This window comes from Zalophus californianus, chromosome 11 (genome assembly GCF_009762305.2).
Source record: "Zalophus californianus isolate mZalCal1 chromosome 11, mZalCal1.pri.v2, whole genome shotgun sequence".
NCBI lineage: Eukaryota > Metazoa > Chordata > Mammalia > Carnivora > Otariidae > Zalophus > Zalophus californianus.
In genome coordinates, this window is record NC_045605.1 from 75,575,691 (window position 1) to 75,600,725 (window position 25,035).

A 25,035-nucleotide genomic window follows, 5' to 3' on the forward strand; every position below is an offset into this window, starting at 1 on the left:
GTTGTAGATAATAATAGTGAACATTTAACCTCACTTCACCTCAAATCCCTCACCTGTCAAATGAAGACAGCAACAGTAATACTAATAAGAGCTAACATTTATTGAGAGCTTACTTGGTGCCAGACACTGCTCTAAGCAATTTACGAAGTGCCATCCTCATAAATTGCTGTGGAGTAATTGTGAGGATTAAAAAGCTAATAAAACATGAGGAAAAAAGCATTCAGCACTTGAGTTTTAAGTGCTCGGTAGCTGTTAGGTGTTATCGTGAAGCCAGCACCGGCACTGTGTGCCACATCTGGGTGGGGAGTTTCAGCTTCACCTAATTCTGTTCTCACAAACTGCCACGGGAGGAAAGGCCTCTCACTGTGACCATGGCAAAGGCGAGGAAAATAAGGTCCCAGGATGAAGGTAACTTGTCCCAGATTCCACAGCTGAGAAATGGCATGCAGAGACCGTAATGCGGGTTTGATCCAAAGCTTCTGCTTTTAATATGTTAGCACGGCACTGCTTTCTGGCGAGAAGGAGGCCAGCTATGAGCCTATGGGCTGAAGGAGGTGTTTAAGCAAGGGTGGGCCGGAAGTCAAGGAGACAGGGGCAAAGAGAGAATGAGTGAGACCCAGATGGACAGTTGTTACATTCCATCTGAATCAAGAGCACTGGCGAATTATTTTATCCAGTGCACTCACGGTCTGTGTCTTGGTGTTTAAGACAGAGGCATACACCCCAGTCTTGGGACACTTGATTTTTTTCTCTTTGCACATAATAAAGAACCCACCACCCACCCCATACAGAAAGTATTTCAGTAAGCAGCCCCTCATCCTTCCTTGATAATATTCAGTGAGGTTTCATTGACTTCAAAATTGTTATTTGTGGGCTAAAAGAACTTCAGAAACTTCAGATTTGGTTTTCAGCAGGAAATAGATTCTGTTATTAAAGATCTTCCCAAAGGCAGATGCCACCTGGCCATGGAGCTGTTTAAATTGCTTTATGCTTCTAACTAGAAATAGTATGAAGTATATTGGAGTGTGGTTTGGGGACTCAGAGGACCTCAGTTGCATGGCACACAACTGACACATGTCACTAATAGGGCTCAGATGGGCAGACCAGTCACAGACAGCACCTGGGTATGGAATGGATACAAAAAGGATTGGTTGGGGCAGGGCACAGAATGGAGAGGTTTAAGAACTTTTGCCAACCTCTAATAGATGTGATATTCTGGGTCCCTGAGAATGGCCTGACGGTGGACCTTAACACACAGTTTTTTAAATCAGGTGAGAAGTGAGTCCCATCAGACCTCAGGAAGCTTCCTGCTCCCCTTTCAAGTACAGCCCCATACATACACACATAAGACTGGAGACTGATCAGCACATTAAAGAAATGAATATTAGTCTGGGGACTTCTCAGGGAAGGCAAATGCCCCCTCCTCCGTTTTGGTGATAAATACTTCCCAAAATGGTGTCAGAATAGAATGCATTGCACCAAATTCAGTATGAACCCTGAGGTTCAGTTGGTCACCCTCAGCCTATCTATGCTGACACCAACAGACCTACTATACTGTTCTCCACCAGTAGTCTGAACCTAAAACCAGACATTTTGGAGGAATATTCCCTCACAGGATATCAACTAACTCTAGGGTCTATCTGTAGGCCTCCATGGCCCTGTTTAGTCTCTTTTCAGTGACAGTGTTCAAACACCTTCCTAATGGCACCTGCAGTCAGCCAAAGAAAAGATAAAACAACTATGGACCCATGCTTTGAAGCAGTGCTTAATGGATTGGGGAAACAGGGGAGCTCAGTTCTCATCCGTGCGAAGATCATATGGGCAAAAAGGAAAAGGTGGAAAAATCAGAAAGCTATTTAGAGAAACAAGTACAAAAACCCTCTATAAGCATACTAATGTTGCTGTAAGTTTTCAACCCATAAAATTAGCCTGCAGTGGGTCCTAACACTAAGATGGGTGGTGTGCAGGATGCCGAGAATCCTTGTCTTAGGGACTGTTGTTTTTGCATTCCATAGGGACTTTAAAACACCAAGTTGAAGACAAAAATCAAATACCTGTAACCAACCAATAGCATTCGGAAACAGGTTATAATTAACCACAAAATCATGTGGTCAGTGCTGTAAAGTAGGTAATTAGGGAAGGGAGTGATCAGAGAGAATCAAGGAACAGTCATCTCGATCACATGGGGAGGATTACATTTGAAGTGGGGGAGGGTTTGGGCGTATTAGTAGCTAACTTGATTACTTCATGTTCCAGGCAATTTTCTAAGAGCTTTATGTTTCGAACTCACTTCATCCACAGAACAACTCTGTCAGGGAAATATGGTTATAATCTCTGCATAATAGACAAACTGAGGCACACAGAGATGTTCAATAAATTACTCGTGGTCACACAGCTGTTTATTGGTAGAGTTCTTTTTCCAGAAAGCATTAACATCTAAAAACTGTGTACATGTATTAATATTTTTATTAGGCAACAAAATATTGCTTTGTGGCCCACTGAAGTCTTGCTGTGTGAATGAGAATATAAAAGCCATATTTTTATTTATCAAATGCCAACCGTGTGCCACTTGACCTTCAAAACCCTTTGTGAAATAGGTAGCAAATGAGGGGAAATACATCAAGTAGCGTGGCCATGTGTGAAATGCCCCATGTTCTTTCTACTCTCCCGATTGCCTCCGTCCGTTACGTATTAACTGAAGATAACTTATGAAAGGATTACATTAAGTGATGATTATTCAGATAATCATGTCATTTTCTACTTCATAGTATGCTCACAGGTACATCAAGTCCCTGATGTTTAAATGTGGTTTATTTTACATGTGTGTAGTGAAGAAACTAAGATTTTACTCCCTGCCAGTGTACTCCAGGGATCCTGACATATCTCAACGAGAGAGAGAGAGAGATCTAGGGTGGTGCCCATCTGAGAAGTCACCTGAGCACATCAACATGCTCCTCTGCTGAGAGGTGTCCCAGGGCCATGGGAACTTCTAATACTGCTACGTGATGTCCAGTTGTCGTCAGGGGGAGCAGAAGCTCCTGAGTCAAAATGGCAGGCACACCTGAAGGGCTGCAGCAGCACACATGAACAAGCTGGCCCCAATTCTGTTCAGCAGCTGAGGCCCGAGTGGTTTGCTATATCCTATCCCCAGCTGCACTGAGCTAAGGAAGCACGATTGTGCTTTGTAGGCCCTATATTTTTTACAGAGGTCTGGGTTTTACCTGGCATAAAGAGAGAAATAACAGTGATTTTGACTAATTGAAACTTTTTTCTTCCCCCGCCCTACAGTTGGCATCAGTGGTTAAAACCCAACTGGGCAAGACTTTGAGCAGAACATTTAGCAAAGTCTAGATCTAGACACTAATGCTGGGATATTTTTCAAAGAAGCATTTTAGTAGCAAATGTATTTGGGAAATTCTAAATGAAATATAATTAACCTGGTTTTATTAACCGCAGGACTTGTCAGAGCCTTTGCTATATATGGTTAGTATCCTGAATTTATTTGGCCTTAAAACTTTTTTTTTTTTCCCCCTCTCAGGCATCTGGTGGATTTGGCACTCTGTAAAATATACTAACTGAAAACTCAAGGAGAAAAATAGCCTAGTCTAGGAATTTCTAGAAAATCTCATTTATTCAGTATCATTCAATAAATGAGCTGCTCAAAGGAGGGTATGTTTCAAGTTCTACAACAAAAGGTTGTTGAACACACTACTTGTCCTTTAAGTACCTGTAATTCTTATACTATTATTGAATTTTGTTGTAAAGAATGTGACTTTGTGTCTATGACTTTCTTTTCTACCATGATCATTAAAAATGCAAATCATTCAACTCTACTGTCCTCTAACCGAGTGATCTCCTAAAGGCTTATTGGAGTGTTGCTGGTTTGTCCCTAAGCTAAATGGTCCCAGTCTATATTTTTGATAAACATATTTCTCTTTGGAATGGATTTTTTGTCTCCTTTTCATATTGCTCACCTAACTTCTAGTTTTTTATTAATAATGGAGAAGATTGCTTTCCTTTACAGTGTGGTAAATGAAGACTCGGTAATGTGCTGTCTGAGGCCACAGCAACTCAAAAGCAGTACTTAGATGCCAGGTGCTTACTTAGGCTCTGGGGATGTAAAGAGGAAGGATGCAGGGTTCCAGAGGCCCTGGGGGACAATTTTGCATTGTGTGAACAGGCCCAGTGGGAGTTCTAAGAAAAGGAAACAAGCGGGGATGGGAGCTGTGAGGATGGCCTGGATGGGAGGGTCGAGTGGAGCAGTGCCTGCTCTCACAGGAGGAGTAGCAGTTGTGAAAAAGGCTGATGTGTTTCCCTGAAAGGTGCTTTGCTGTGCAGTTATGGTTTCCTTTAAATCCTCCCTGTCACTGCGCACTTGGCCTCTTTTGGAAAGATCAAGTAACAACAGAGGCACTTTGATTTCCTCCTGCACAGGATCTTGAAGCTTGTAGCATGCAAAATCTTCTTTATTAAGTTTGAAATGACTTGGTTTGTCATTGTCGTTGTTCTTGTTACTTCCTTCCTAAACAGTTGACAGTCCTAACTGGGTGACAACAAAATGAGTGTGGTATTCCTAGAAAAGAGTTTCCTAACATTACTGTGAACTCAATTCCATGTAGCTTAGGGCAGTGGTTCTAGAAGTACGATCAGCCAGTGTCACCATCACCTGGGAAGTCATTGGAAATGAAAACACTCTACCCCACCCCAGACCTACCGAGTCAGCAAGTCTGGGGATTCGGCTGGTGATCTGTTTCATAGTGAGCCCCATTTAGGTGATTCTGATGCCCACTCATGTTTGAGAACCACATTGCCTTGAAGGTTTCGTTGAAAGCCTTCAGAGGGCTGTGTGAATGCCTTGAAACTGAATGCAGGTTTGTGTATATGTGTGTCACATGCATCTTTGGAGGAAATGGAACCCTGGTGTTCAATGGGGTCTCAGATCTGACCCCAACAATGGAAAACCCACCATTGAAATACCAGGATCCAGCCTTGGTGTTTCCAGTCACCACCCTGATTTAACTTCTTGATGTTTTTCACCTGGGGATCCACAATTTGATCTCAGGGGATGTTCACCTGCCTTTCTTAGTTTCTGAGCACTTTTTGGTATTGAATTACATGTAGGTGCCAGCTTCCTACCTCTTGAAGCTCAGTGGAAGCAATTGTTTCATTACAGAAACTTCTGGCTTGAATGTCTTAGAGCCAAAAGATCATGTCTATGCAGCAACTCAAGAGATTGGCATCTACAACTTCTTCAAAATAAATATTGAATTGTTTGTTTTAGTCTGAGGTTACTCATGTTGCTGTGAAATATTTACCTCTGGGTTTATGAGCAGGGAATTTTAAATGATTGTACTCAAACCAAACAAAGCACTGTCAACAAAAAAAATCACCATTCACTTGTTCAGTGAGCATTTGTTGAGGGGGTCTGTGCTAGTCCATGTGCTAAGTCTTAGACACACAGGGAGGAATATCCTTCCGGTCTGAAATGGGGAAAGAGGAAGGGGTAGGGTTTGGGGAGGTTGAGCTGTGATTAGATATATAAGTAAATAAAAATCAGACTCTAAGGAAAAAATTACTAATTCTTTCTCGGGTCGGGGCATGTGGGGATGGCAATGTACATAGGAGTCTTTCACAGAAAATATGATTTTTTTTCACTGGGTCTGTAGGATAAGAAGGAATTTTTATCTGGGAAAAATAGATATCGAGGTGAATATTCCAGGCAGGAATAGCAGTCTGATTGGAGCAGAGTCATGAAAGAGATCTAAATGTGTCCAAGGGATGGTGAAATTTCCAGGGTGGATAAAGTATTTGCTGTCATATGACAGTATTGTAGGTGGGGAACAAGAAAGGAGCCCAGCAAATAGAGGTGGAAACCAGATTATAAAGGGTCTTGTGTTCTAAGCTAAGGCACTAAAGTTGTGAATCTCACTTCATAATATCAGTGTCTCGATGTTGTTAACATATGTATTTATCTGTATACACTGCTATATAAATATATTATTTAGCTCTAAATACAGTAATATTTCTCACACACTTTTAAACCCTCTATCATACATAGGTCATTGTGATTTTCCACACCTGTGCCGTTTTGCTCCTCTTATTCCTTTCACTTAGAATGTCTCTTCTGAGAAAAGTGAGGCCATCACAGGTAGCTGGTGATTGATCATGACTCTTATCATACAGCTACTATGTGCTAACGTCTTGCTCCAACCCTTCCAATTGGGTGTGGTTCCCCATTTTACGAGAGAAAATGAAGAACAGAGAGGTCTATTCTCTGCCACATGGTGAGTACCAATTTCTCAGCCGAGAAGTTGTGAAATGACTTACTAAAGCAGTTAGTTTGGGGACACATATACGTAAAATACAGATTTAATTGCACAAAAGTTTAATTTTGTGCAAATCCCTACATATATGACCTTGTAGCAACTCCACCTGCATCATTTTCCTGCTAAAAAATCCTTGAGATGAGAGTGGTATGATCAGATTGTTCTCCTGGCTTCTCTTTGAAGAGATGTGGGTAGAGAAAACAGTAAGATGCTTTTATAATGATCCAAACAGGAGAAATGGAGAGGAGTATGTAAGCTGCATTACTGGGTGGATGGTTAGCCAGCCCTTGTTGGAGTCAGGCCCCTACTGTTCTGAAGAGACGGGGACACAGGAGCCGTATATACAGGTGTTGGCTGAAACAAACAGGAAGTATTTTTGGCAGCCTTGAGCCTTCCCATGCAGGCACTTATGGGGGCTTGAGCCTTGATTTTAGGAATGCACTCTTGCATGTAGAAGCTATGCTAGTGTTTGTTCATATGTTTTAATGTGGTGGGGTGGGGTACACAAAATCATTTGTGCTGAGAGTCTGCAATGTTTCTAGGCCAAGGTGGAGGCCTCGTCAAGAGGAGGGCTCAGAGGAGCCAGACTGGAGTTTGCTCAAAGAGAGAATCTTTCTCAGTGGCCTCCTTTGCTTTTCTTTGGAAACCAACCTAGTTTTGGTCTTTATAGTTTTACCTCCCCTCTCTAGGGTAAAAAACACAAAAAGAAAAAAAAATTCAAAATACTCAGAACTTGTTTCCTAAAAGCCTAGAGCAGAGTGGGCTGAAATCTCTTATTCCTTGCTTCATTTTCCCTTGACTCCACAAATGCCTTCTGGATCTTTCCAGAGAATATCCCTTCAAAATAGAAGGTAGCCCCAAGTCTATTTTTACTACTTAGGTTGACTAGGAGAAGAAGTATGAAGAGAGGAAGAAGATCCAAGAGAAGAGATCATCCAAGAAAAGACACCACGAGATGACGTTAAGATTTATTTATAGCTTGCTAGTTCTCTCAGTAGATACTGCCCTTCGTGGCACAATTGTCCAAATTGTTATCCTTCGTCATTGTCCTAACTCTCCTACTGAGGAAGAGTTTTGGGAAGAGCTTTGACAACTTCCTAGAAGTTAGGGGCCAAAATAAACAGAGTGATTGAAGGAGACAATAAATAATAGGCATGGAAGGTCTCTGAATTCTTAGGGTCTATAATCGGACTGTCTTGTTGTTTAGATTGAGACCTGGTTTTAGAATAGCACCATTGACAATATTTTTTTGACCTTTAATTTTTATGTAAGTTGTAGGATGTTTCTGGTAGTAAATGAAATTACTTTGTAACCTCTCTGTGAAGAAATAATTCCTCATCTGACAACCTGTTTGAAAGAATGATTTGTCAAAATAGAGGGTTAGTTTTGGTTTTCACCCAACCTGGATTCCCCATGTGTATTTGTCACCAAGGACTTCATTTTCCAAGGCTTCAAAGCAGATAGAAAAACCATGTTTCTCTCTTCATTACTTTCTCTCTTTGGCACCTGCTTGTAAACACTCATTAAGAGAGATACGAGATGTTTCAATAAATATTGACTGTCCAGGAAAAACTGTTTAATTCTAAAAAAATCTCTTTGTCACCCTGAAGCTGGGTTCTTCCATTCTCCTCTATCCTGTTCTCCATCTGTTACCATGCATAGTCTAACACTAGAATTACAAACAGTCCTACAAAGGTAAAAAGCAATCATACCAACTGGAAGTGGACAAGATCTTAGAAAATATACAATTCCTATTCTTTACCAAAGAGAAAACAGAGGTCTCCAAAGGACAAGGGTTCTTTTTTAAATCACAGCTCAACCAGATTCAAATTTAACACATGTGCACGTAATTCATAGCAGGTGAAAGACACTGTAAGGTGCTGTGGGACACACAAAGGTAAATAAGACCAGATTATTCCTTTTGAATGAATAAGGAAGTTAGAAAAGTACACCCACAGCTCTGCATATGATATGACAAAGATATAAAATTAAAGTGCAAGAGGGAAATTCTTTTCAGTTGAGGGTGAAACTCTGTTATACAATAAAATGAATATGACAACAGAACATGTATGGTTCAGTGTTAGGCATTTAGGAGCTTGTAAAAACATAACTGTTCTACTCTGGGATGGAGATGCAGCTCTACCATAACCCACTCACTCACCTATAAGCAGATATATAAAAACATAAATCTAGGGTGTTGGCATCAATACTAGATAACCTCTCTGTGCAGTAAAATTCCCTTTGGATAGCAAGTATTTCAGTATTTATAGATTTTTTTATTTTCTCCACTGGTCAGAATTACATTGATTTTAAACAGATTTAATCACTAGTTAAAGAAGCATGAGTTATTCATGGCAAAAAGTAAACCAACTTGGTTGATTTAGAAAGCTATTCTGCTTTTATTCTACTCTTGTTTTCTTAGAAGGAATTGTTTTCTCCATCTGCAGTAGAACACCTAAATTTGTACAGCCTATAAAGGTGGTCTGTGACCAGGGTAAGTCCATGGAGTATCGAGAAACTATATTCTTTTAATTTTAGTCACTTAATATTAACACCAGATGTACTGATCAGGGCTCAGAGAGATCTTAGAGTGTTAGCATTTCTGGGTTTGGCTGGATAATGTACTGATCAAATCCATGAGAATTTGTGTAAAAATTTCGATAGAATTCAAGTGGAAATCCTCAGTGAACAGATGAAGGTGTCAGCTTAAAAAGAGCTCAGGACTGGTGGTGTGGATTTGAGTATATCCTGAAAAGATGGGACATTCATGAGATAAGATGAACACTATGAGAGAAAAAATATAGAAACAGTATGATCAAGAACAACAATAACAGCTAATCATTTTTGAGAAATTACTACATGATAAGCATTGTACCACATGTTTACTGAAATTACCAGATTGTCCCAGGAGTTATTATCTATCCACATTTTTCAAATGTAGGATCAAGGCTCAGCGATGTTAAGTAAATTTACCAGAGTCATACAAACAATAGTTGTAGGGATGGGACTGGGGTGCAGGTGACTCATTTGTCCCCATTTGCCTAGAAGTTTCCTAGTTGTAGCACTGAAGGTCAGCTATCTCAGGGACTCCCTCAGTCCTAGGCAAACTGGGACAACTGGTCACATTAACTGGCACGCAGAACTTCTGGATTCCAAAGGTCAGGCTTTTAGTTGGTATGTTATATCTCTTCCACTGAGGAGAAAGAGAGCCAACAAACAGAGATGGAACCTTGGGAAATGTTAACAACTTAAAAAAATTGGAGAAGTCTACAAGGTTCTTACTCGTAGGACGGTGTCTGTATTCTTTGCCTATTTTATCCCCAGTCCCTAGCACTACGTCTAGGACAGAGTAGATGCTCAGTAAATACATATGTAGTTTGTAAATTGATGACTGATGATTAATGATGGGATGAATGAAGAGGTAAGAGGATGAAGAGGGCAGTATCATATCCCAGGAGGGTCAAGAAGAGAACACTGAGATTGAAATGGCAAACATGGTAACAAATAATTGTTACTGATTAAAGAGTGATGGGTTTGTAAACTAATGGTCATGAGAAACTTCAGGATTTAGACTTTGAGAGGGTCGCTTGGAAGCTTGCAAACATTTAGAAGAGGATGAAGATGCATAAATGGAGGTGCCTGCTAGTGGTAGACACTGGGAACCAAGAGCTGGCTGTAGGGAATCGGTAAGGAAAGGGTGAGCCCAAACAAGCTGTTTTGTTTTTTTCTTTTTCCTTTGCTTAAAGAGAGAGGCTACTCAATTAAAGGAAAAGGGCAAGACTTGTTGGAGAGTAACAAAATTACACACTGAGCAGTAAGAGAAACACCACAGGAAAAGATTTCTTCCTGACTCAAGAAGGGGTGGAGGCTGGAACAAAGAAGAGTTGACACTGGAAGGACGTTGGAACTTCTTCCTAGGAGATACATAATGGCACCTCGAAGAGACCAAGCTACGGCTCACTTTTCTTTTAGTCTTTGCCTTTTCAGGCTGAACGCCTCATGTTTCACTAAACTGAGATGAGTTTAAGTCCCTCATTATGCTTTTGGATCTCTTCTGATGGGTCCTGTGTGTGTCAACCCCATCTTTAATAGTCTATGTTCTAAAGGGAACACGATATCCAAGTACAGTGTGACAAGCACACAATAGAACATGGCTCTCACCTCTCTTTTTCTGGATCTGAAACTTTCTGTGCAGGTTACAATTTCATTAGCCTTGTGTTTTGCAAGCCACTTCAGACCTCATATTTATCTTCTTGTTTCTTTCACTTATTTTGCTGATGTGCACCACCGTAAAAGAAGCGATATTGCTTTAGCTATGGGAGAGGCATCTGCACCCTATCTTGTCTATCATTAATAAACCCCCAAGCTCTGTTCTCATTTCCAAGCTGCTAATGCCTGGTAATGATTTCCAAGTCAGAACACACACACAGCTGGATATTCAGATCCCAGGTTAAATTTTGTTTTCTGACACATCACCTGTTTTGAGTTTGGAAGTAAGACTAGATATGTTATGAAAGTTATTCAAGAAAGTGGATATGGGATTATGAAAAAACTCACTCCTTTGACCTAACCGCTACCAAACCCCTGACAAAAATGTTTCCCTTGATCTCTGAAATCAACCTGCAGAACTTTTAGCTCCTGAGGCAGGTACCATTACAGTTGTTATGCTATTAAAATTTCTGCAGAGCCATTTTTCTCAAAGGGTAGGGAAATTGTTTGGGGCTAGGTTGGGATTGGTTTGATTGCTGCTGATATAAACATTTCTGAATTGTGTTTTCTTACATGCCCAAATAACCTAGGAACCTCAAATTAAAGAACAAAGCAGATTGACTAGACACAACCAGACTTTTTTTTTAAAGCAAAATTGAGTACAATAATAACAGCTTTCAGAAATTGTGAAAATGTCAATACAAGAAAATTAGTTCTAATGTAAGCTTAGCCATAGAATTTTATTGAGGAAATTCTCATCTGAGCATGGAGCATTTAAATAATGAATTTACAAGGAGAAACACAAGGAAATCACAGAAAGCCATTACTTACAATAAGAAAAAACAAGTACACTTTAATGATTATAGATTTGAGTGTGGAATATTTTGCCTGATTTTTGTTTCATTGCCTCTTTGTCATTGGAGGGCTGTCAGATGATTTGGGTAAGTATCATGGGTGAATGTCTTTGTGTTTGCTCAGCAGAGAACAACAGTTGCAATATGTAAATAGGGTGCCTCTTCCCTTTGGATGCCTTGGGATATGTATAATAGATTAAGTTGGCTTTGTGCAGAGCAAACAGGTCTGTATTACCAAGAATATGAATAATGTCGGTTTCCATAATTGCTAACATCTGGCTTTCCATAAATCTGTTAAATTGCATGGAAGCAGAATTAGATTTCTGTGTCATAAGTAAAGCAATTACATGGAACTCTGTAGGCAATATGGTCCTATATTCAACTGTGAAATCCTTTCATTTTGGAGAAGCAAAAGCAAATCCAGATTTAGTCCCCTGCTTTTATTGCACACACTAGGTGTGTTCATCTTTATGCTCAGGTTTCTTAATTTATGAGAGGAAAACACTGCCCATATACTTGCAACTTTGTAAATGCAAAAATAACCAAATGTTAAAAAATCAGATTATAGTTGGCCACTAATTGCCAGTTTAGAGATGATTTTAGAGAAGACCATAAGCTAAAGATCCTTTTGTAGCTACTGGTTGGAATCTTGAAATTACTCTTCCAGACAATTTCTGAAGTGCTTTTTTAATGGACCTTCCTCTGTCCTTGTGCTCAAGCATTTGACAGGAAACTGGAGTGGAGAGGGAAGAAGGATGGTTGCCTTCCTATTTCAGTGTGGTTACTATTTTGCTATATTTATTGTACTTTGAACCAGACTTATGGGCTTTCCCAGATGAAAACTCAACAGTAAAATGTGTTCCCTGAAGGGGAAGGTTGCATTTATGTCTTATGCTTACTGAACACCCATAAGACCAAATTTTTGTAAAATCATCTTTATAATAGTAATGAGTTTATAAACTTCCTAGATTTAAGTAAGTTAAATAAATACATTGTACAGCCACAGTGCATTCTGGTGTACTTGGCACTGAGGAGAGAAAATGGAAAAAAGATTTAGTCCTTGCCCTCAATGAGCTCACTATCTATCTATGGGGATGGGATATTAAATACATAACTCCTAAGAGATAAATGCAAGGATAGCATTGTGGATAAAGTAGAGTCAATAGTGACTGTTTTGCAGAATGAGGAATGGTGATGCTTGATCCTGATTTTGAAGACTGCACAGGAATGAAGATAGCATAGGAAGGGAAGTGCTTACCTTATTAATTAATTAATTTGTATGTCAACCCATTCCATACAGGCTAAAAAAAGTAGAGTAGGGATGGGGAGAGCACTCCCATAATAAGAAAAGGCATGTCCAAGGCACAGACAGAGGAAACAACATCAACTGTCTGCGGATAACCCATTGCTTTTGAACAAAAAGGAGATGAGACAAAAGCTAACAATTGAAATGTTAGATCAAGGCTTCTATGGTATTCCAGGAATTTAAATCTTCCATTATAAACATCAGAGAACTACTGACAGGTCATAAGCAGAGGAGTAACATGGACAAATTTGCTTTTTAGAACACCACTCCCCTGTGAAAGGTATTTGGGGCAGTGATTCTCATCTGGCTGAACAGAGCCCAGAAGTCTGGATCCTACTTTACACCAATTAAATCAGAGTCTAGTGGTAGTGATCCTGGGCACCAGTACTTTTTAAAGGCTCCTCAGATGTTTCTATTGAGCCCACAATCAAAAATCATGGGATTAGAGTGAGAAGTGACTGGAGTCAGGGAGACCAGATAGGAGGCACAAGTGTGAAGAGCTGAGCTAAGACAGAGTTCAGAGAAATCTGAATTTTATTTTTTGTGATTACATGTGTGATGAGCCATCAGGTTATGTATCAATTTACTTTCTATCTGTATCTCCTGGACATCCAAACTAGATTGTAGATGTGATGAGAGAAGTGTAAGACTGAATATTTTAATTATCACTTTAGCAAAAACCGAGGAGTTGAGAATAATGCAAACATACCACTTTAGTATTGTTCCAAGATAGGATATACCACCAACATTGTCACTGCAATGAGAGTTCAAGGAGGTGAATGATTACTATGAATTGGCATAATATTGGGAGATGCTTAATTGAGGAGGTAGGGCTTAAACTTTGTCTTAAATATCCATGTTCTTTAAGTCAAGAAACAAATATTCGAGTTCTTATGTTATCTGCAGCTTTATTTTGAAAAGACCATAAATTGGGGTGCCTGGGTGACTCAGTTGGTTAAGCTTCCGATTCTTGATTTTGGGTCAGGTTATGATCTCAGGGTTGTGAGACTGAGCCGGGCTCTGGGCTCCATGCCCCTTCCTCTTCTCCTTCCCTGCTCTCCTCTCTCTCTCTCTCTCTCTCTCTCAATAAGTAAATAAATAAATAACATAAATTAGTTGGGTATGGTTTTAAACAGGTGGTAAATAAGTGTCAGAGAGGCTAAATTATGTGACCAAAGACATACAGTCATGGGTAAAATGCCTTGTACGTAGTAGGCACTCAATTAAATGGAAGAGCATGGTTTCAAACGGGTCACTTGGTTCCCCCATCCAATGCTACTTTTAGCGGGAAGAGTTAGAGGAAGAAGACTGGGGAGCTGAGAAAGTTTTCTAGGTAGGAGCACCTTATGGTCAAATGTGTTGGGAACAACATGGGCATGAGGAGGAACAGTGAAGATGTAAGTGAGGTCAGATTATAGTTGACTTGTGACCTAGGTGATTTAAGTTGGGTTCATTTCCACAGTTTTCAAAGGAGGAATCATTTTTCATTAATTTAATCTTTTTTAATTTTATTATGTTATGTTAGTCACCATACAATATACATCATTAGTTTTTGATGTGGGGATCCACGATCCATTGTTTGCATATAACACCCAGTGATCCATGCAGTATGTGCCCTCCTTAATACCCATCACGGGGCTAACCCATCCCCCCTCCCCCCTCCCCTCTAGAACCCTCAGTTTGTTTCCCAGAGTCCATAGTCTCTCATGGTTCGTCTCCTCCTCCGATTCCCCCCCTTTCATTTTTCCCTTCCTTCTCCTAATGTCCTCCATGCTGTTCCTTATGTTCCACAAATAAGTGAAACCATATGATAATATCTTTACTGAGGCTACATTAGATGGGACAAAGACAAAAAACAAATCTTGGAATAAATTAGCTTCTAAAAATATTGTATGAACTCCGTAACACTTTCTACTTTGTACCTCTGCTGTGAAGCCAAGTTTTTTACCAGTAACAGTGAATGCAGTCAGCAAGGAAAGATAGGTCATTTCTTTCTCATTATTTTTAAGTCACAGTAGTTTCAAAATTCTAGCAAATTTTGAGTCATTATATTCTCAGAATTTCAACTAAAGAGGATCCATGTAAGATCTTATCTTTGAAAATGAGTTGCAATATCTAGATGGTAAATAGTTGAAAGTGGATAAAACCACACAACATCCTAGTATTCTGAAAGATGACTTTTGACCTTGAGTCGGCACAAAAAAGAACTCTCCTGCATATGTTGGAAGGCCCAGGATACATCCCTTGCTCCAACATGGTACTAGATGTCTGACCACTTATTCATCTCTGTGCCTTAGTTTCCTCTTTTGTAAATTGGAATAACTATTTCCATCTTGCAATCATATGGCATAACTCACGGAAAAGCTTTGAAAAACTTTGAAACAATATATAAGCACAGTGTACTACCAGTAAAATTGATATTATGCCTTTTTAAGCACTTTATTGCTTTGAGTACTTTAAGAAAAAAGGCCACTTACAGTTATTTTTTTCTTTAATTTAGCCATAACCCTTAACCAAATGCCTATAACCTTGTACATATTTAACTCAAAATTTACGATGTAGAGTAAGTTAATTTATACTGTTCTTAATCTAACTTACTAGAGGGGTTAAACCTGAGTGGTGCAGTTGGTTGAGCCACTGACTCTTGGTTTCAGCTGGGGTCACGATCTTGAAGTTGTGGAATCGAGCCCTAGGTCAGGCTCCATGCTCTGTGTGGAGTCTGCTTAGGACTCTTTCCTCCTCTCCCTCTGCCCCTGCCCCCTTCAAGTAAATAAATCTTTAAACCGCCCCCCCCATCAGAAGCCTACCAATATTTATCTCTGTGTACTCCTGTGTTCATCCTTATCACTGTTGTAAGGACAGTGTCTCATATGTCATCATCAACGTTTATAATACTCAGTGTGCAAAAAAACCTTGTGCCTAGAAGACTTGGTAAAAATGTATTGGAATCAGTGTTATCATCATCTGAAGGATATTTGAAGGACATGGCAGTAGATTAATCAGTGGAGCAGAAGACTCTGACATATGACCAGTATCTTTACATAGTGTAAAGTCTGTCATAAATAAGAAAAATCAAGTAAACTTTTCTTAAGTGGTCTCAGAGCTAGGACCAATAAGTAGAAGTAACTGGAAAATAGATTTCATTTCCATTTAAGGAAGACATTTCTAAAAGAGTTATTCAGTGATGGAATTGGCTGCCTTTTGAGGTAATAGATGGCCCACTGGGAAAAGGCTCAAACCAGAACTGGACAGCTCTGTGTTTGGGATGTTGTTAAGGTCACTCAAGCTTTGAATGTCAGGGAAGGCTGACTGGATTTATGCTTTCCTTCCATATTTAGCTGTCATTCGAAAACAGCAAAGTATATGTGTGTCTTCCATCAGCATCCATGCCATACATAGGATAACTCTCAGATGGTCTTGTGGGGGGGGGGGGGGGGGGGGGGGGGGGGGGGGGGGGGGGGGGGGGGGGGGGGGGGGAACAAAAATGCTTTTGGCCCTTAGGATGGAGGGGATTCGATTAGGCAAGGCACCTACCAAGATGGGCAGTCTAATTGGTTCAGGGTTGTCCTAATTGCCCACTTGTTCCTACTCAGTGGCTAATCTATTCACACCTTTACTAAAAGACCCAGATCTCCATAGGGTGTATCTACACTGTTAATGAATTAGCACTATTTATGGCCTCTGGATGGTATAGTTCTTGAGAATATCCTAAAACTAGTTTAGAGCTGCTATTGGATAATTTAGTAATTGGAGTCCAACAGCTGCAGGTTCGAGTGTCAGACCTGCCACCAATTAGCTATATGACAGTAGGCGTGTTATTTCACTTCTGTGAGCCTCAGCCTCATTATTTGCAAAATAGAGATAAGAAAAGATGCTCCTACACAGAGCTGCTTTGCAGAGTAAATGAGATAATGCATGTGAACAGCTTGGCACAGTACCTGGCACAAGGTAAATGCTCAGAAATGTTAATCAATGCTATTGTAAAGGATTACTATTTTCTAATAACAATCTTGGCTAGATTCTAAAGCTCTGTGCCTTCTTTATTGCAGACATTGATGAATGTGCCTTAAGAACTCATACCTGTTGGAATGATTCTGCCTGCATCAACCTGGCAGGGGGCTTTGACTGCCTCTGTCCCTCTGGGCCCTCCTGCTCTGGTGACTGCCCCCATGAAGGAGGACTGAAGCGCAATGGACAGGTGTGGACCTTGAAGGAAGACAGGTGTTCTGTCTGTTCTTGCAAGGTGAGACTAACAGAGTGCAGCAGGAATTGTAACTGTTCTTTTCCTTCCTTCACTCTCTTCTCTTCCACCCTACCTCTTTCCCCCAGGTGTTGACTTGTGGGTCTTCTGTAGTTTCTGAAAAGACTTCTCCTGTTCTGATCCATGCTACAGCTAATGATGATGCTGAGTGGCAGGCAAACCTGTTTTGAATTGGTCATGCTGTTAGTGACAAGTGAGGTGTGTGTTTGAGAAGAGACAGCAAAGCACCGAGGGAGTGGGGCAGAGAAGCCAATGTTAGTCCTCCCTCCGAGACCCTGCATTGCCTTTCAGGCTGGTTGGGTGAGAGCTTTAATGAGCCCTTATCCCACACACAGACTTGCTGATTAAAACTACTCTTTGCCTGAAATGATCACCTGCAGGAACTTGCTCATTTTTGTGGCGACATCATCCAGAAAAGCAAGGCTCACAGGCTTGCTTCCAGTGGTCAGAGACAGGTGGACCTCTGTTCTGAACAAATGGTAACGATAGTATGAGGCTTTCTGGTAAATGATGTCTTCTTTCTGTTCGCATTGCCAGGCTGGCTATTCCTTACATTAAGTTGTTTGGAAAAGTGAGTTTAATGCTTATGAAAATAAAATTCTGTCATCACCCGGTTTTGCTTTATGCTTTGCAAAATGGGCCTATTAAAATGTTTGATTTCCTTGGGCTTTATTTCTTCTTTTGTTGATCTTGCCTATTCATTTTCCTTTGATATTAATTTACTGTAGCTCTTGCATTGTATTTTTTTATGTCTTTTGGGATGGAACTTTTTAATCTTGCACTTTAGGGGCGTGGGAACCATGAGAAATGACTTGTTTAGTAGCCTCTTAGGGAGCTGGTGTCCTGATAAATTCGGAGTTCTCTCTGGAAACAGAGTTGAAAAGTCATTCAGTTCATTCACCTGCCTTCAAGTCTGCCACACCTCCAAAAGACCTGGGGGCCCCTATTTAGGAAAGCTAAACCAAGTGTTTAGATCATCACCCCATAAAGCTCATTTTTTATCTTATACATTCATCCAGTTCCACACATCCAGACATAGGTCCAGTGACCCCATTTTCTGAGTACCTCCTATGTTCCAAGCACTCTGTAATTTAAAAACAGCATCACACTTAATTCTTGTAACACAGCTTCGAAAGATAAAGTTTTAAGTTTTAGGGCAAATAATGTGCCCTAAATATCATAGGATATAAATATCTAAGCAGGGAGTTGAATTCTACTGGCTTGTCCCAAATTTCATAGTTTTCTTATCTGGCCACATGTCCTATAACACTCTACAGGTGGATACTTGTTGATATATTTAAAACCAATTAAGCAGTCTTTCCAACTTGACTGATCTCAAACTCTAAACTTTGTACTATATTAACGATCGTGTGGGGCACTGACTCAAAGGGCAAAAGTTTTAGCGAAGGAAAAGCTTGTTGTGGTTTAGAATAGTTGAGGAAGTTTTGTGGAAGGGGTTGGCAATTAGGTCTCCATTCAGCCAGCAAAACAAGAATGAATTCCTTTATTCTCTAGAAAATACTGCTTTCCCCAAGCTTATGAGGAACAACAACCTGACCCTGAATCCTTTTTAGGTTTTATAGTTCCCCAGCCCCTGGAATAAGCAAGATATTTTAGTTGAGTCTTGACTAGAGTATGAAACCAAAATTTCTTTTTTAGTTTTTGTTTTATTTAAGCCCATGGGAGGGAACTTACCAATCACTAAACTTACCAAAGTTTCATTAATTAATCATGCTAATAATCCAAGCAGTGTACATTGATATATTCTGCTTTGACTCCTAAAATCTCTCCAAAGTCATGAGAATTTGAAATTGCCACAAGAGATGAACAATCCTTGTAATCCTATACTGTTAATATAACTCCCCTCTACCACCCCCCACCCCCCACCCCTTAATGAATAAAGTACAGGAAGATTTCTTTACATAAATCTTTTGCTGGTTTATTTTCCAGTTGCATTTGTTACTCATTAATAGCATAGCTTCAAGAGCTTGTGGAGGGAAAGGAGGGCCTGGATTTAGGAGCTAAATTAAAAATCCTAAATAAAATTCTGTAGGACATTCCCAAAAGATGAACTTATATGTGACCCCGCTTTTTTCTTTCCATTATTTGCATCTGAAAGTGTCTTATTCTAATTTCATAAGAAATAGCTTCAGCACTTGAGCATCCAAATGGACTACAATAGCATCAACTTTGAAGACTAAGAAGTAAAATCGAGGCTGGGACATAAATTCTGGCTCTTTAACCATACTCTTGTCTCAAATTCAAATAAACCAAATCACATAATAGCAGAATTACGTAAGCCAACAAAGGGTGAAGGCTTACTGTTAAAAGAAGCAGAGTTGAGCAGTCTACAGATTCAATGCAATCCCTATCAAAATATCAATAGTATTTTTCATAAAGCTAGAATAAATAATCCTAAAATTTGTATGGAACCACAAAGCAATCTTGGGAAGGAACAAGTCTGGAGGTATCACAGTCCCAGATTTCAGATATACCATAAAGCTATATTGACCAAAACAGTATGGTACTGGCACACAAATAGACATAGGTCAGTGGAAAAGAATAGAGAGCCCAGAATTGAATCCACACTTAAGTGGTCAATCTACAACAAAAGCAAGAATATATAATGGTGAAAAGTCAGTCTCTTTGATAAATGGTGTTGAGAAAATTGGACAGCTACATGCAAAAGAATAAAACTGGATCACTTTCTTATACACAAAAATAAACTCAAAATGGATTAAAGAACTAAATATGAGGCCTGAAGCCATAAAACTCCTAAAAGAAAACATTGGCAGTAATTTCTTTGCCATCCCACTTAATAACATCTTTCTAGATATGTCTCCTAAGGCTAAGGGAAACAAAAGTAAAAATAAACCATTGGGACTGTAACAAAATAAAATTCTTTGGCATAGCAAAGGAAACCAATAATAAAATGAAAAGGCATCCTACATAATGGAAGAAGATATTTGCAAATATATCTGATAAAGGGCTAATATCCAAAATAAATAAAGAACTGAGACTAAACACCAAAAATAATCTGATTAAAAATGGCCAGAGACCTGAATAGGCATTTTTCCAAATAAAACATACAGTTAGCCAAGAGACACATAAAAAGATGCTCAGCATCATTAGTCATTAGGGAAATGCAAATCAAAACCACAATGAGATATCACCTCATACTAGTCAGAATGGCCAGTATCAAAAAGGTAAGAAACAAATGCTGGCAAGGATGTGAAGGAAAGGGAACCCATATGTACTGTTGGTGGGTATGTAAATTGGTGCAACCACTGTGGAAAAGATTAGGGAGGTTCCTCAAAAGTTAAAAATAGAAATGCCATATAATCCAGTAATTCTACTACTGGGTATTTACCCAAAGAAAATGAAAACAGTAATTTGGAAAGATATACACATTCCTGTATTTATTGCTACATTATTTACAATAACCAAGATATAGAAGCAACCCAAGTGTCCATCAGTAGATTAATGGGCAAAGAAGATGTGGTATACATATGCACATATGGAATGATGGAATATTACTCAGCCATAAAAAGAATGAAATCTTGCCATTTACAACATGGATGGACCTAGAGAGTGTTATGGTAAGTCAGAGTAAGATAAATACCCTATGATTTAACTCATGTGGAATCTAAACAAATGAACAAACCAAAAAAAGAAACATACTCATAAATACAGAGAACAAACTAATGGTTGCTGAAGGAGTGGGAGTTGGGTAGATGGGTGAAATAGATGTAGGAGTTTCAAAGGTGTAAACTTCCAGTTATAAAATAAATAAGATGGAGATGAAAAGTACAGCACAGGGAATATAGTCAATAATATTGTACGGTGACAAATGGTGACTATGCTTATCGTGGTATTGTGTTTTATATATTGAGTAATGTATAGAGTTGTCAAATCAATATGTTGGACATGTGAAACTAATATAATACTGTATGTCAACTCTACTTCAATTAGAAATTTAAAAAAGAACAATGCTTAGGTTATCAGGAGAAAAGGGTGATGGCAGGGTGATGGCATCATGAAATTCTCAGGCAAGTTCAGATAGAGCCACCTTCACTTCATGAAAAAAAACTAATGTGGGATTGAGGTATCAATATTACAGAAATTGGGGTGGGGAGTGCAGATTAATACCCACTTGAACAAAATTAGATCACACAATTGAAGAAACATTTAGATAAACTTCTCTAGACCCTCAAATTAAAGCAAGGGCTCAAACAAGATAGGCAAAAAGGCAAGGTCGTTAAACAAGAGAAAGGGGAGAGTGGCTCTTGGAGAATGAGTTGAAGGGAAAAGCTATGCAATATGAAGACTACCTCAGAAGCTTCCTGGGACCAAACCTGTACTGATGCCATGGAGATGGGGGAAAACCCATCGATTTTGAGGGGGAAAGGTGGAGAAGAAACATGCTTACATGATGGATATGGAATCTGACAGTAATAATGTAGCACACAGTGGGCTTTCCTGAAGAGAATACAACAAATGTAACAAAACCAATTTTACAGACAAAAGAGAAGGATGACTGTGATTTGTACACCTGAAGGATTCTCTTACTAGGACAAGACCAGTCAGTATGAAGTCATCAGGACCAGTACTAGTTCCATAAGCATGAGGACAAGATAAGGTCAGAGTTATCTTGGGAAATTTCAGATTGGCTTCAGACTTTCCTCAAATATGTAAAAAGCTCAATATGTAAAAAGACAGTGGAACAATTATTTGCAGACTATGGTGGGGGACACACCTTTGAGCTAGGAACTCACAAATACTTCTTACATTGTATGCTTTAGTTGGTAAAATACGTATTAAAGGAAGAATCAAAGAATTTATGACTATGAAGAAAAAAGAAAAACTATACAAGCAAGAAGTCAGAAGGCACTCAGTCTCATACACATATGACAACACTGCGGGTTGTCATATCATAAGGAGATTAATAACTGATGTTTCAAGATTATCCTTCAGATGGAGGCCATAAATAAAACATGTACTGGCATGCTAACGGTGAAATTGGTGTATTTATTCATAAATTTTTTTTAGCCGCTGAATTAAAATCCTTTTATCGTCATATTTTGACCCAGGGCTTATATTATCCAAGGACAATAAGCCTCTTTAGATAGTATTCAAAATAAATACTCTGCTATATGATTCCTATATTATACTTGGAAGATGGAGTATCATCTCCTTCCTTTAGACTTAGAAGAAAGTTGAATTTAAAAGTTGACAAAGCCAGAAATCAACCTTTCTCACCTTAGACTCTTATTCCTGGGTTCTGTTCCCTTCCCTTGAACTCCTTGGAATTTTGAACTTCCAGGCATTCTACCAGGAACAAGAAGACCTGGATTCTATTCCTGGCATTGCTAATAAGTGGTTTTGTGACCCTGAGCAGATGACTTAGCCTCAAAGCCTCTTTCCTCAGCTGTACAATGAGAAGATTGGCTAGATGATTGCAGTTCTTTCTGGCTCCAAAATTCTGTAAGTCTGGAAATGCCTGCTAAGTGACATTTATGCCCTCAGTATTCCACTTTCACCCTTTCCAAAATGTTTTCAGTTTGGGGCTTAAAATCATTATTCATGTAGACCTTTCAAATCCTTTCCAGGATTTTCTCTTTTCTTTCTTGCCAGCAGCTGGTATTTCTACATTTACTTTACAGTAAGTATTATGTATACATGTCTTTGCATATTATACATTGAAATAAGATTAGTATGTCATCACATACAAATTATCCTTTTGAATTCTTTACAACAAGAAGAGCAGTAATTTGGGTCAATTTCATATTTGAAGGTTTAAATATTTAAATGGTTTAAAAGTAACCTGGATTACACAACAAATTGCATTTTTCCACTAGGTTTTCAGCCCATCTAACACCTGCTTAAAAATGTCAGGCTTCAAGATGTCTGAATATCACTATAGGGCTGAGTACACCAGCATTAGTCCATTCGTTTTATGCACATAACCGTAGGAATTTTTTCTTAAAGTTTTCTTGAAACAGAAGTTTTACATGAAAAGGTTGAACACCTATGCTGAGGTGTTCTATCATCTAGTTGTGTTATTTTATCCCATTTAGGTATAAAATACAGCACAAAAATTTTAACTTTATATATATGTGTGTGTGTGTGTGTGTATAAGTAATTCAACTTGAAAGGGTTGATAAATAGTAGGAAAAAAGGGTAGAGTTGGAGTGAAATTCTTGTCAAAGTCTTATCCTAGTTTTTGGTTCTATATATAATTTCAGGGCATCCTTACCATGACAAGAGTTGATAAATAGTAGGAAAGGGTTGATAAATAGTAGGAAAAAAGGGTAGAGTTGGAGTGAAATTCTTGTCAAAGTCTTATCCTAGTTTTTGGTTCTATAGGGTTGATAAATAGTAGGAAAAAAGGGTAGAGTTGGAGTGAAATTCTTGTCAAAGTCGTATCCTAGTTTTTGGTTCTGGGTTGATAAATAGTAGGAAAAAAGGGTTGATAAATAGTAGGAAAAAAGGGTAGAGTTGGAGTGAAATTCTTGTCAAAGTCTTATCCTAGTTTTTGGTTCTATATATAATTTCAGGGCATCCTTACCATGACAAGAAGCAGATGAAACACCTGTGCTAAATAATTGGGACATCCATGAAAGAGGACATTTAAATAGGTACTCTTGAGTGATAGTGCGTAGTATAGCCCAACATAATTTCTCCTGTACCTTAGCCACATATTATCTAAAGTCAAGTCTTAATTTGATTTATAAAGGACACATGGAAATGAAGAGACCTGGTGTGGAAGAGAGAGTAGGGGGAACAATGTCATTGATAATTCTGTATAGATACTTTTGGGCAATTCCTTCCTCCACCCCAGGATCTTCCTCCTGTCATAAGGGTGGAGGTAGAAATGAGCTAACATTTCTCATGTATCTGGCACTATAAGTATCCCCTCATACTTTAACAACAACCTTATGAAGTAAATGTAAGTATCTCTTTACAGAAGAAACAGAAACTTGTTTCACACAAGTTAAGTGGTGAAGAAGTGAAACTAAGATATCCATGACAAAATTCCCAGGTCTCCACTTAGAGAAACCGGTTCCCAGCCCTACTGCTCTGCCTGGGTGTGGTTCTGTGAACTCTGCAAGATATTTTACATTTCCGAGCCAGGGTTTTATCAGTAAGACTGGGTTAATATCTACGGACACACTTGCTGTGAGAGTGAACTAAGATAAAGGTATATTTGAAGTACTCAGCTCAGAGCCTTGCAGAGAGCTCTCTATAAGTAATCACTTACCAAAAATGAGTCAAAGTTATTTTAAAGACCACTACCCCCCCGCCCCCCCACCCCCCGCCGCCTTGAGTCAATACACCAGGTTAGCTACTAGTGTTTCATGCCAATTGAAAGAGGTCTTGAAACATGTCCACAACTTAATGGAGTTCAACAATAAAGCCAGGCCAACACAAATGGATTTGGGCTTCTGTTTAGATTCCATATGCTTCCCTGATAGTGACAGTGATTTTTATGCACCTTTAGACTACTTAATTGATTAGGCACAGAAAGATTGCTGAATTGCTTGGAACCCATGTTCTTCCAGCATTATCCATACTACAGATACCCAGAGTGAAAAATGATTCTCTCTCTGGGCTTGACCCCTAAATCTTAGTTAGTTTGTTTTCACAGATACCCATCTCTGGCTCTTCCATTTATAAATTTGTCAAGGGCTTTAGGAAGACATCTTTATTTTCTACCTGTGCTATGTGGGAAGAGAGAGAGGTCTCAGGTGTATTAGCTTCCAGGAAACTGCAGCATTTTCGTATGACTATAGGTAGTGGTCATCTTTATATTGTTGATTACGGAGATGAACAGGCAAATAGATACATAAACAATCACCTGTCGTGCCCTGGAAGAATCATGAACAGTTTGTTCTAGGAGCATAGAAAGGGGAAATATACCCTATCCTCAGAAGATACAGAAAGCAATAAGGAGGTGAAGTTTGAGTGAGACCTTCAAGGATGAGAAATTTAGCCAATGAGAGATGTGAGGAAAGTGACTCCCAAACAGAGGGAAGAGAAGAACAAAGAAGCAAAGACATTACCTATGTTCTGATAAGG

At 39.2% G+C, this 25,035-nt stretch overlaps 1 protein-coding gene across 3 annotated transcripts in view; it reads left to right on the forward strand.

The window, feature by feature from the left end:
- The window catches only part of NELL1 (neural EGFL like 1), an 821,645-nt gene that overhangs the window by 786,469 nt on the left and 10,141 nt on the right, over window positions 1-25,035 (forward strand). For all 3 annotated transcript variants that reach the window (XM_027581185.2, XM_027581188.2, XM_027581186.2), the window contains one exon: window positions 16,745-16,938. In XM_027581185.2, coding sequence (XP_027436986.1) covers window positions 16,745-16,938 — 194 coding nt within the window. The remainder of the gene's footprint in view (window positions 1-16,744; window positions 16,939-25,035) is intronic.